At 68.0% G+C, this 12,778-nt stretch overlaps 1 protein-coding gene across 4 annotated transcripts in view; it reads right to left on the reverse strand.

Moving 5' to 3' along the window:
• Positions 1 to 12,778, reverse strand: part of Kdm4b (lysine demethylase 4B) — a 110,281-nt gene that overhangs the window by 6,162 nt on the left and 91,341 nt on the right. For all 4 annotated transcript variants that reach the window (XM_026404320.2, XM_026404317.2, XM_077796614.1 and 1 more), the window contains 7 exons: positions 8,741 to 9,150; positions 8,407 to 8,527; positions 6,255 to 6,433; positions 4,986 to 5,208; positions 3,698 to 3,774; positions 3,468 to 3,523; positions 3,096 to 3,204 (listed from right to left, as the gene is read on the reverse strand). In XM_026404320.2, the coding sequence (XP_026260105.2) occupies positions 3,096 to 3,204; positions 3,468 to 3,523; positions 3,698 to 3,774; positions 4,986 to 5,208; positions 6,255 to 6,433; positions 8,407 to 8,527; positions 8,741 to 9,150 (1,175 nt within the window). The remainder of the gene's footprint in view (positions 1 to 3,095; positions 3,205 to 3,467; positions 3,524 to 3,697; positions 3,775 to 4,985; positions 5,209 to 6,254; positions 6,434 to 8,406; positions 8,528 to 8,740; positions 9,151 to 12,778) is intronic.

The raw sequence follows: 12,778 nt of genomic DNA on the forward strand, positions 1-12,778 counted from the left end.
CCTCTGCTAGGCCCCAGGACATTACCTAGGAATGACCCTGAGGCCCAGGTTAGAAGATGGAACCCTCCCCAGCACAGCCACCCTCACCCAAGTTTGGTGGTGACATCCTGGGGAGGCCCTGCCTTGTTGGGGGGCTTCTTCAGCTGCCCAGTCAGAGCCCTCCAGGGCACCCCCCTCGGCCTGCAGCCCTGTGAGCGGCAGGAAGCACAGGAGTGTGGCCGCCCCTCCACCAGGCCTGTGCAGGAGGGCCCACCGCAGCGCTCCTCAGCCAAGAGGAGCCGCGTCACGGGTGAGCCCGGGGACCCCGGAGAACACGCAGGCAGCGAGGAGGGCACCACACAGGCCACCCATGGCGAGTCCAGGACAGGAGGTGGATTTGAGGTTGCCATGGGCTATGGGAGGGGACGGGGTGACAGGGCTTCCCTTAGGGACGATGGAATGCTCTGGACCTAGCAGTGATGGTCGCGCAATCTAAAGACACTCCACCGAACGCCAGTGGATCGGGGTCGGGCTCAGGGTAGAGTCCCCAGCATCAAGTCTAGAAAACAGAACGGAGCCTTGTCCCTAACAGAAGCTGCAGGGCAGCCTCCTTTGTAATAAAGGACCCTGTAGGGTCACTACTATAGGCATCTGGCCTGTCCTTGCCCTGAAGAAGCATCAGAGGCCAAGCCCTGGGTAGCTGCCTCACCCAGGCTGGGCCACCCCACGCTGTCACCATGAGCGTTTAATAAGCAGGCCTTTATCGCTCTATAAACCACGTCCAAAGGCCAGATGAGCCCTGGGGCAAAGGGCCCGCAGCAGGGCCCATCGACTGCAGATCATGGAGGTGAGCTCTCATTATGAAGCTGCCGATACCTGCCGCCCTGCCAGTAGGGCCAGCCCAGCACCGGCCTGGCCCTAACCCAGCACCGGCCTGGCCCTAACCCAGCACCGGCCTGGCCCTAACCCTGCACCGGCCTGGCCCTAACCCTGTGGTGCGGGGCCTCCTGGAGGAGCCAAGGCAGAGCCGGAGCAGGGCACAGCCTCCACCCCAGAGGACCCACCCTGATGTCTACAGAGATCCATGACTGCCCAGGCTGCCCCCCAAGGTCCTGGGGCGTCTAGCTGTGACACCCTGCTTTGGCAAATGTGCAGCCGGCCGTGGAGAGCAGGGGAGCTGGCTCCCCCACTTGCCCCACACCAGCGGCCCCAGAGCCAACTCCTCCTCGAGCCTCTGGTTCCTCCAGGAAGCTTCTGGGTCCATCCCGGCCTGGCGAGGCAGATGAGCTCATGCTTCCATAACCCAGGCCCCGGAAGGACGCCCAGAGTGGGCACCAAGGCGCAGGCTCTGCGGTGTGGCCGCCGGAGGCCTGCAGGGGGCGCTGGGCAGCAGGCGCTCACGGCCTTCCCTGTGAGGCCCGAGAAGCAGCACACGCAGCCCCGTGGGAGAGGGTTTTTAATTCATCGTCACAAGTGCTCGCGACGAAGAGGCTGCCTGCTGGAAATGTCAGATGATCCATAAAGCGCCCGCCAGGGAGGGTTATCACTGTACCGTGCCCACACCACCGCTCCACCTGAATAATGAGGCTTTTACCCGCGTCTGTGCCCGACTCAGTGCCGCTGAAGAGGAGCCACCTGAGCCACAGGCCTCCCCATCGCCCGTCGGTGCCCAGCAGGGCTGGCAGCCACAGACTCTAAACCTGCCCCTGCTGTCACCTACTCAGCCTGCCCAGGTGGCCCTGCACCTGTGGGGCTCTGGGCATGTGGTCCTGGCCCCGAGGCCTGTGGGCTCCTGATGCCAGCTGCTCAGGGAGCCCAGGATCTGTGGTAAGGGTCAGTCCTGTCCCCCCAGGACTCTCTAGCAGGCCCACTGCCCGCCATACCACTCAGCAGCCTGGAGCGTCAACATCTAGAACTGTCCCAGGCACAACCACCAGCCAGGTGGCTGTCCATGTCCCTGGCAGAGGGGTAGCCCCTGGACAGCCGTGCACGGGCCGGGGGAGCTGCGTGTGCCCTCCGCCCCTGTGGCGTGAGGCTGCGGCAGCCCAAGTGCGGGCAGTGCCGAGGCTGCTCCTCAGGCGCTGTGGCCGCGCTCCCAGGTCAGGGCACAGGGGCACGCGGTGGGGAAGCAGGGAGGAGCAGGGCGGAGGCTGGCGGTGGGTGGTCACCCGCTCCAGGCCCGGATTCCTTATCTGCAGACAGAGGCCACTGCTGCCGCGTGAGCCAGGCGCAGGACCCTGAGCTGAACAGGGCTCCGGGGGCTGCAGGGAGGGTGCCCCGAGGGGGGATGGCCCTGCTATGCACTTTCCCTGCTGCAGGAGGGGCGCAGGCCCAGGGAGGCCCAGCAGCCTGCCCAGGTCCTGACCCCTGCCCACCGCCTGCTCCTCCTGCTTCCCCGGGGTGACTGGTGTCAGCACGGGCAGGAGGACACGGCCAGCCGGTGGAGAGCAGAGGCCCCCACAGCCACTTCTCCAACAGACACCTGCAGAGCAAGGGGACTGGGGAGGACAGGACCCCTCCCCACCAGGGAGGCGCCAAGCAGAGCTGAGGCCCAGCCTGCAGGGCAGCCGCCAGCACTGAGGGGGACCCGCTCCTGGGGACGGGGTCCAGACTGTGTGGACGTCCCGCAGCCACCGAAGGCAACCCTACAAAGGCGTCTCAGCATCCGCAGCCAACTGCCAGGCGGGGGGCCTGGGCGCCAGCAGCAACGGCCCCTCGCAGGACGCTCGGCCACGAGAGGAAATGACCGGCAGGCTCAGACCCACCTCGGCGACACCCGACCTGAGGGCAGCAGCAGGTCCCAGGACACAGGCCGCCCGGCTCCTCTGTGGCGAGGGCCCTAACCTGGGCGACCCCAGAGCAGGGGAGCACTGGGGGCAGGTGGGGGGGCCCACGGGACGTCACGGCGGTGGTGACAGCGCAGAAAGCACAGGAGCAGCAAGGCCAGCGGGGCTGGGGGACTGGGGCTCTCTGCACAGGGGCCTGAGCGGGCCTCGTGGGGGCTGGGCTGGGCTGGGCCTGTCACCAGGCCCTAGTCTGCTGGCTCTTGCCCTGGGCAGTGTCCGTGGACCCAGGTGGCCCCGAGGGTTGGGGGCAGGCCTGGGCGGGGCACCTACCAGCTTCCACCGCTGCTCGGGAATGCCCCCCACATCGACAGGCTGGCGTTCGGCCACATTCAAGAACCGCACCTCAGGGACGGCGATGGCACAGATGACGTGGATCCACCTGGGAGAGCAGGGTCAGGGGTCACCGGGTCGCACCTGGTGGTCGGGACGGTCACAGGGGTTGCTGGGCCAGACTGGGCAGGGCCGACAGTGAGTGGGAGGGGAGGGCGGGGCCACCCGGGAAGTGGCTGTCAGCTTGGCTGGGAATAAGGGACCTGGAAGGGGCACTGTTCACCCTCTCCCGGAGTCACCCTGTCCAGCACAGGGAGCTGGGAGGTGACGGCTGGCGCTCGGCGCTGGGGACAGGAGGCTGGGGGCACCCACCTGCTGTCGGTGGTGGTCTGCAGTGCTCCCCCCCGGAGGTTACACAGGCAGCACTCCTGTGGGCAGACAGCGAGGCCGGGGTGAGGCCACCTCCCACCCTGTCCTCATCCACCCAGAGGCCACCAAAGGGACAGGCAGGAGGTTGTCGGGTTCCACGCTCAGCACAGAGGGAGGAGACCAGGCCACAGGCCCCAAGGCCAACCCCTGGAGAGGGCGGGGCTCAGAGTTACCGCAGTCCAGGCATGCGCTGTGCACCGGGAGCACGTCCAGCCGTCCTTGACCAGCTCGGGGCGGACGCCATAGCAACCTGGAAGGCAGCAGAGGCGGCTGAGACCAGGGAGATGACCCGTCACCAGAGCTGCATGTGGGGCCAGGGTCTCAGAGCCAGGGGTGGCACTCAGGCAATGGCTCTGACCCCCCTCAGCCCCAGCCCAGGCCACCGCACATGAGTGGGCGGCTGCAGAGCTGGTGGGGATGTGACGTGCGGCCCACCCTGGCTGCCCTCCTGTCCTGGCCAACCCCAGCACCTGGAGGCGCGAGGAGGGTCCCCTCCACTCTGCAGGAAGCAGCCCCCCCACCAGAGTCAAGACCCGGCCTCAGGCGGGACTTATGCCAGCACAGTGGGAGGCAGGCGGACACCACCCACTTTGCAGTGTGGCCCTGGGTCTGGAAAAGGGGAGAGGATGGCAGGGGCGTGGGCGGCTGAGTCAGGCCCAGAGCAAGGGTAGGCACTGCCTGCCTCCGGGCTCTGTGTAGCCATGGGAGGGGGCTCTCTGCCGGTGGCGACCCCCCATCTGGCTGTGGCAGGCCTGAAACCCTGCAGCAGGCCCCCACAGAGCTCGCAGCCCAGCAGGAGCACCACAGGGAGGGGTGGCAGCAGACCTCCCCAGCAAGCACAGGGACTGAAGGTGCTCAACGCTCTGCCATCTTAGAGCCACGCTGCCCCTGCCCCGAGGAAGGGACGTACCCATCTTACTGCTGTGCCTGGGCACGCCTCTGAGCAGGGCAGGTGGCACAGTGCCGACAGGTCAGCCCGGCTGGGTGGGCATCACCTCCCCACAGGGGTCACGGGTGCCTGATGGCACCTCATTGCGGAGGACTCACAGGAACTGGCCAGCAGCCCTGTGGCCAGATGAAGTGCAAGGACACTGCCCAAGGCCACCCAGCAGGGACAGACTGGAAGGAACAGGGGCCCCTGGCTCGTCTCTCTCGCAGACGCGAGACCAGGCCAGGCCAGCAGGCACCTGGGCCATACCTCACCTCCTGGGCACTGCGGGCCATGGGGTCACCCCTCCCTGGCTGGCCTGGCGAGACGGGGCCCTTCTGGTCCCAGATCTGCTGGTCACTCCCCCTTAGCCAGCAGCTGGCCAGCGTACGGGCGGCCCCGCCCCACACCAGACAGCGGGCCTCCAGCACCCCGGCCCGAGACGGGAAGGGCGGGCAAGGGAACCGCAGGATTGCTGCAGGGGAGGCCTGCCTGCCACAGACCCCCCACCCGCTGCACCTGGGGGCACTCACTGGCATGGACCTGCAGGCAGCACTTGGCACAGGCGATCAGCGGGCTGGTCCCCTCGTCGTCCACACAGGAGCTGGCGGGCAGCGGCTCAGTGTTCCCCCCACTGGAGGTGAAGCACATCTCTGGGATCAGAGGCCGAGTCTTCTGGCCGCTTTTGGAAGGTGGCGAGGCGGAGGGGCCCTCCCCAACAGAGGCTGGCGGGGCCTCCTTCTCCATCTGCAGGGACTACAGGAAGGGGGAGCGGAGACCTGGCTCAGGACATGGGCACCCGAGTCCTGCTGTCGCAGGCCAGGCGTGGCCACCCCACCTCCACCCACCCCGCCTCTCACCAGGCCCTGCTGAGGGTCCTGGAGGGTCCCACACCCGGCTGCAGCCTGTCTGGCCTGCTCAGGGTCACACCCAGGCTCAGCACCACGCTGGCCAGTGCAGCCCCAGGGTGGTGGCCTGCGGAGGGGGACGTGACTAGATTGCTCCCGCTGCTCAGCTCAGCAAGGGGATTCCTGGCACTTTGACTCCCAGCAGCCTCTGGCCACAGAGAACTGGGGAGAGAACATGTTTGGAGACTTCTAGAAATGACAACTTGTGTGTCTCAACGGCCAGAGTGCAGGTGTCAGCAGCTCAGGGGGCAGGACCTGGTCACTGACAGGCCACCTTGGAGGGACACGTGCCCCTGGCCTGCTGCCCCTCCAGGCCCCACGCCTAAGCACAGCCCTAGGCTCAGACCCTCCCAGGGCAGCGTGGCAAGGCCTGGGAGAGGGGTGCGCCATCCCGTGTCAGGGGTGTGCAGACCCAGGGGGGCAGAGCCGAGGGGATCGTCAGGCGAGGCAGGCACGGTGCACACCTGCCGTCCCAGCTGCTCAGGAGGCCGAGGCAGAAGGTCCCCAAGTCTGAGGCCAGCCTGCGACTTGGCGCGGCCCTTGGCAGGGGCCGGGAGGAGCTGGGCCTCAGGCATGAGGCAGATGCACCGGCGAAACGGCACTGGGCCCGGGCTCCTCGAGGTGGTGGCCCCACTTCTGGCTCTGGCTGCCACATACCACCCTCAGCCCCTGCCAGCGCCTGCCTGCTGGTCCCTGCACGCCTCCGTGCCCCTTCCACCCGCTGCCCCTGGGGTGGGGGAAGGGGCTAGTGCCCTCTCTGGGGAGACAGGGAGGCCTGCGGCCAGCTGATCCCACTGGCTCTTGGGAGGAACTGCCGTGGACGTGGGATCCCCCTAGGCCAGTCATGGCAGCGGTAGGGGAGAGGCCGGCCCTGGGCCCCGGCACGTGGCTCACCTGGCTGTAGGGGTAGAAGAGGGTGCAGATGGCGCAGTAGGGCTCAGTCAGGGCGGCTGCGGCGTTGAACTTGCGCTCGGCCTGGAAGCTGGCCGCCTTGTTCTTCCACTGCAGGGACAGCAGGGACCTCAAGGCCTCGGGGTCACTCACGTCCTCCTCCCCGGAGAAAGGCAGGGATTCTAGCACACAGCCGGGGAGCAGGGCAGAACTGAGTGCCCGACGCGGACCAGGGACCCACCTGCTCTCACACCACCTCAGGCAGGGTGGCCCGCCCCACGTGACGGGACACTTCTGCAGGCCCAGCTGCCCCGGCAGGGGTCCCAGACCCATCACTCGCCACCACTGACCTGGCACTTCCTGGCCTGTGTCCCGTAACAAGGTGAGGACACATTTGACCTGTTCCTCAGAGTTTCCCCAGAGCTTAAGGCCCAGGGTCCTCAAGAATGGTGACCTCACCCAGCCAAGGACCCCCAAAGACGCGGTGCCCTTCCCTGCCCTGCCACCTAGGCCCTCCCAGGCCTGTCTGGTGGGAGACGGTGCCTGGGAGAGGCTGGGCCTCCTGCCATCGCTCCAGCCCCCGCCCATTTCTCTGCGCTCAGGCCATGTGGCCAGCAGGCTCATGTCCACAGAGAGGCAGGCTGGGACTGTGACTCAGGTGAAGGCAGGTCACGGGCATCTCAGACTCCAGGGGACATGCCTGCTCAAGAGGCTGCAGTCCCCTTGCCCCGCAGCCTGCTGCCTGTCCTCAGCTGGAGCACGTGGTCCCGTGACCATCTGGTTGCCCACGGTCTTTCCTGATTCTCCCGTGGTCATGGAGTGCTGTCCCCAAGAAGCAGGGTGCTCCTTCGAGGCCCAGCCTGCAGCCCAGTGGGCATCCTGGAATTCTGGCTTGGTCGGCTGCGTGCCAGTCCGGGCTTACCCGGGGGACGCCATCCCAGGCCCCTGACACATAGGCCCAGACCCCTGGGGCAGGGCAAAGGACCTCAGGCTGACTGCTCTCCTGGCCCCAGGCAGTGGTCCCGCCAGCATGGGGCAGGGAAGGCCCCAAGGGGCCTCAGGAGCCTGGGTGAGAGGAAGCGGCAGGCTCCTGCCACCAAACCCTCCTGAGCTTCAGATCAGACCCAGGTGAGAGAAGTCCACTCGCGATTTTGACTCCACATGCATCTTAGCCAAAGCCTGAGGGGAGGCAGGACACTGGCTCAGTCCCTGGGTGGTGGCCGGCCCGATGACGGCTGGCCAGGAGGTCTCCCTCTGCTGGCTCCCCTCTGTCACTTGAGGACAGACCTCTACCCCGGCTGTTTCTCTGGACGGACAGGGTTGAGGCAGGGAGATGAGAAGGGGACGCCCACTGGCCACAGCTGAGAGCTCCCGCTGCCCAGGCTCTCCGCGACCACATCCAAAACCTCATCTGCGAGGAGGGCCAGAGCGCCGCCCACACCCACACGGCACCACGTGCAGCATCTTAAGAGATCCCGAGGCTGCGGGAGGCTGGGGTGGGAGGCTGGGCAGGGCCGAGTGCTCAGTGCGTGGGCGCTGGTGGACGCAGCCCGGGTCTGGGGCAGGAGCTGCTGGAAAAGCAGCATCAGCACAGCTGGAGGGTGCCACCAGGGCCGGAGGCAGCGAGGCCACAGCAGTCACCGCAGCCTACCACCTGGCACAGCCACCGAGCGCCTGGCACCAGGCCATGTGATTCACAGGCAGCACCCCCTCATCTTCCTGATGGGGCCCCTCAGGGACCAGGAGTCCCCTTGCACAAGTGACGACACTGAGGGGCCCAGGTCTGGGCCTGCCCTGCACCAGCCATGGATGCTTCTGCCCTGGGTCCAGCAAGGCCAGGCACCCAGGGTGGGAAGCAGGGACCTGTGCGCGGGCCTGGGACAGTGTAGGAGCCACAGGTGGAGCACTGGGGCTGTGGGCTCCCCTGGGGCCCGCGGGTGGCAGTGTGCCAGGGAGGCCAGGCGCCAGACAGCCTGGTCACAGCGGGTGATGGTGTGGGCAGAGAAGGCCAGGTAGGGGCGCTGCTTCCCAGGTGACCTGCCAGTGAGGGGGACCAGGGAGGAGTGCAGCTCCAGGGGGCAGATGGCCTGGGGCCCTGGCTGCACTGGGGGCTCCAGCCCAGGGCAAGGGCCACCCGGGAGGGGCCCCGGCTCACCCTCGTCACTCGAGGCCTCCTGCTTGACCACGGACAGCGGGGACCGGGTGGGTGGTCTGCCCAGGGGGTGGCGCCGGCTCTTCTTGATCTCCATCTTTAATTTGGGAAAGGACGCTGGTACCTGAAGCAGAACACACCGTCCCCATGAGGCATGGCTCCCTGGCCCCGGAGCAGGCTGCAGCTGGGCGCCAGCAAGGTGCCACCGGGCGCCAGCAAGGGATGATGGGTGTGACTCTGTTCCAGATCCCGCCTGCCACCTGCCACCTGCCCGTGGAAGAGCCTCAGGTGCCGAGCAGCATGAGCAGGCCCAGCGAGGACCCCGTCCGACACCTACCTGCGCCGCCCCGGCGTGGCCCCTGGTGTCCTCCTCGGGGCCCGTCAGCTCCATGGGGGCAGCCTGCGGGCCGGGTGCGAGGTCCTTGTCAGGCCCGGCCGTGCTGGCCCGGGGCACCACGTAGAGCATGGGGATGATGGGCCGCGGCCGGGCCTCGTGCTCCTCGCTGGGCGCCTCGGGGAGCACCACGTTGAGGGGTGCGGGCGGCGGGCTCTCCTCCGAGGCCGCAGAATCTGGGAGCAACACCGGGGGCTCCAGCGAGGGCGGCAGCCGCAGGGCGTCCTCGGCGGGGAGTGGGGCTGCGGGGGGTGGCGGCAGCTGGGGCGGCAGCTGGGGCGAGAGGGGGCCGTGGCTCTTCTTCTTCCGGTCGCTCTTGGCCTTGCCTGGCCGCAGCTTGCCCCGCCCGTCCTCTGTGGGGAGAGGACAGCGCTCGCACCCGGCCGGGGGCCACCAGGCCCAGGGCCCCGCCTGCTCTGCCTGGGGCTCTCCAGGAACACCCTGGCCAAGCAGGGGCTGCTGGGGTGCAAGGTCCCCTCTGGCCCAGTGGGCAGCGCCAAGTCAGCAGGGGTCACTGCTGGGATTGGAAAGCTGGCCTCAAAGTGGCTCCGACCCTGAAGTCCTGGAGGACCAGGCTGGTGACCTTCAAGTGCTTCTGGATGAGGGCCCAGCACAGGTGGGGGTGGGGGGCAAGACGCACCCCTGCGGCCTGGGCTGCTGCCTGGGGACTAAGTAATGCTGGAGCAGGGCACAGCGACAGGTGGCCAGGGGTCTGGGACAGCCCTGCCCGGAAGCCCCCAGCACTGGGGAGCCTGCTGCAGGGGGTGGGAGGGGTCAGGGGAGGTGGGAGGGGTCAGGGGAGGTGGTCTTTAGTGGCATTTTATCTGGTGCCAGAACAAGCAGGCAGTGAGACGGGGGTGTGGGTAGCAGAGTTGAGGCCCTCAAAGATGGCCACACCCTGATCCTCAGAACTGTGACAAAAGGGACTCTGTATATGGGACGAAGTGAAGGGCCCTGAGCTGAGGTCACACAGGGTCCTCCTGAGAGAGGGCAGCAGGGCCAGAGTCAGGGGGCCTGAGCACACAGCGCTTTGGGCCCTGGAGCTGAAGGAGGGGGTCAAGGATACTCCCTGGGGTCTCGGGAGCTGGAGGAGGAGGCTGTGGACTCTTCCTGGGGCCTCCAGAGGCCAGCCTGCGGCCCTGGGTCTGCCCTGACCTCCCAAACTGAGAGATGCCATATTTGCACTGCTCTGGGCCCCTGTGCTGGACATTCACCACTGTGACCACAGGGTGCTCTGGCATAGGGTGTGGAGTGGGCAGCCCAGACCCTGCCCTCCAGGAGACCAGCCTACAACCGTCCATGCTGCCGCCCGGGGCTTGCTGGCCCCACGTGGAGAATGGGGACACAGGTCCCACTGCCCCCACACCGGCCTCCGCGGCAGGGCACAGGGGCAGCCCTGAAGCCCCGCTGGCCATCCTACTTCACCGGCCTCTGGGGCAGCACAGGACTTGGCCTGAGGGGTTTGCAGGGCAGGACACAGGGGGTCCAGAATGTGGCCCGAGCACCTGGCCCTCAGGGACTCGGCACCCAAAGGAGGAAGTGGGGGAAGGAGCGGAGCCCCTCCCAGGCCACCGCACACCGCAGCGGGGCTCTGGCTTAGTGCCTCTGGCCTCCAGGAGGGACCAGGCAGCAAGGACACACGGGACCCTGACCAGCACCACACCTGCCCAAGGGGCTGAAGGATCCAGAGAGCCCCTCCCCAGGACAGAGAGGCCTCTAAGGGTGGACGGGCAGAGGCCCCGTCGACCTTTCTGGGAGGAGGAAGGACATGGCCAGGAGGCCCCTCCATGGGTCTCAGCCTTTTGGGTTTGGGCTTCCAACAGCGTCCAGGGCTAGGCCCAGGGTCCCAGGCCCAGGCAGGCCCAAGGCAGTGCTGCAGAGGGCAAAAGCCACGGCCTTTCCCAGGAAATGAGCTCCGTGCCTGCCCCGAGGCCGGCAGACCTGCGCGGGCCCTCCCGGCAGCCGCCTCGCCCACCCTGCGCAGTGGCCAGCCTGGCCTGGCCATCCCCAGCGTGGGGCCACCCTCAAACATGCTCCACAGTGGGGAGGCAGGGTGTGGCCGGGGTCTCCTGGGCAGCCTCGCTCTGCCGGCCAGAGGTGAGGTCCCCTGGGGCGCAGCCGGGGCAGCCAGAGGGCTGAGCAGCTGCAGCCGAGTCGCTGCTGTCCAGCAAGGCAGGGCCCTGGCAGAGGCCTCCCCCGGCCTCCACCGGTCCCTGCAGGCAGCTGCTCTTCCAAGACCTAGGGCAGTGGGAGTGGGCAGGGACACAGGCAGCCGGCCGAGGGCCTGTGCCTGCAGGCTCTGCCCCTGCCCACCTCAGGGGTGACAGGCTCCGACGTCCTCGCGTCTGGGCTCCAAACCGGGGCCCAGAGCAAACACCCGAGGGGATCCTGAGCAGTGGGGCTGGGGGTGCTCCACAGGCCCCTGCGCTCCCCCCACGGCATGCGGTGCTGCCTGCAGGAGGGCCGCGTCCTGTGGGAGCCCCCACCTCCCCAAGCCTCCCCTCAGGAAGGGGGCTCTGGGGGGCACAGGGCTGAGGACCAGGCGGGCGCCAGCCCTGGGCAGGGAGTTGGTGCAGCTCCTGGCATGAGTGCCAACAGCCCTGCCCCACGCCCACGGGCCCTGCCCATCCCAAGCTCACTCCTCTCAGTAGCCCCCGCAGCCACAGCACTGCCACCACCTCACGGAGCCCTCAGGCCTGAAGTCCCACGGTCCCCGACAGGGGCAGAGCAGCCGGGCCAGGTGCCCCCAGGTCTGGCCCTGCAGCTGGACTGCAATGCGCGTCCACCCCAGCCAGGGGCTCCCTCCCATCTGGACAGCCGCGTGCTTGGAGTGGGGACACTGGCGAGGAGGCCAGGTGTCTCTGGGCAAGGGCTGTGGCCTGAACAGCTGGACTCTACTTGTGAAGGGACGCATTCCCCTGGTGACAGCAAAGGCCCTCGTCCAGCCTGAGGCCAGCCAGGCCCCAGTCTGTGGAGAGGGGGGGACCAGCGCCTTCCCGACTCCCGAGTGCCCTCCCTCCAGCTGCCAGCACTTCACGTCACCCCACGGGGCCATCCCACCCCACACCCCACACCCACTGGGTCCCCACAGGCTGGAACGTCCTCCCAGATGGGGGGACGGGGCGGGTGGGCCTGGGCCTGACCCCTGCTCTCCACTGACTGTCCTTCCCTCAGCGGACCCCTCGCCTGAGGCCAGGAGCCGCTCATAAGGGGCTCCACCACAAGCTGGCCCACGCCCAGCAGGGCCCTGCAGCCCCTGGCCAGCCACGCAGGGAGCAGCACATGCCCGCTGCAGCCATCTCTCCCTGTCCCTTGCCACAGCCCCAAGTCCCCGCTCACCCCGCGGGGCCGCCTGGGGGAAGCAGTTGGAGCCCACCCCGACAGCTCACGACGGCCCCTGACCCAATGGAGTGTGCGTCGCGCAGGGCCCAGGGGGGCCTCTGGGAACGGCTGGGCCCCCTTCCCCACGGGCACATGCCCAGCAGCCTCCGTCCGGCCCAACCCTGGGCTGAGAGCGTGAGCCGGGGCGGGCCCTGGGCGGTTCCGTACGGCAGAGCCTTGGCAAAGGGCAACCTTGCAGGGCCAGGGAGGGCGCCCAGGAGGATGTGGTGTGGGCGGGGCTGGGCAAGGAAGCCTCTGCCCACGCCGGAAGCTGGACATGCAGCCTGCAGACCCGCGACCTCCTTCACCCCAGCGAGCGCACTTGGGCACGGCACGGGATCAGCCCCCCACGGCGGGGGTTGCTGGGGGAAGACTCAGGTCACCCGGGTGCGGTGGTGGCACCTTCCAAACTGGAGACCAGTGGACCCAGACTCCAGGTCCCCCAGGCCACGTGAGTCGCCACACACGAGGGTCACCGCAGGGCATGGAAAGCTGTCCCTCCTTTCTCAGCCTTGTCCCTTCCCAGCCAGGGGCCTCCTCTGCTGCTGCGTCCAGGGTCTTCCAGCTGTGACGGTCCTCAGCGCTCCCAGGTGGTGGCTG

The sequence above is a fragment of the Urocitellus parryii genome, chromosome 3 (assembly GCF_045843805.1).
Source record: "Urocitellus parryii isolate mUroPar1 chromosome 3, mUroPar1.hap1, whole genome shotgun sequence".
NCBI classification, from domain to species: domain Eukaryota; kingdom Metazoa; phylum Chordata; class Mammalia; order Rodentia; family Sciuridae; genus Urocitellus; species Urocitellus parryii.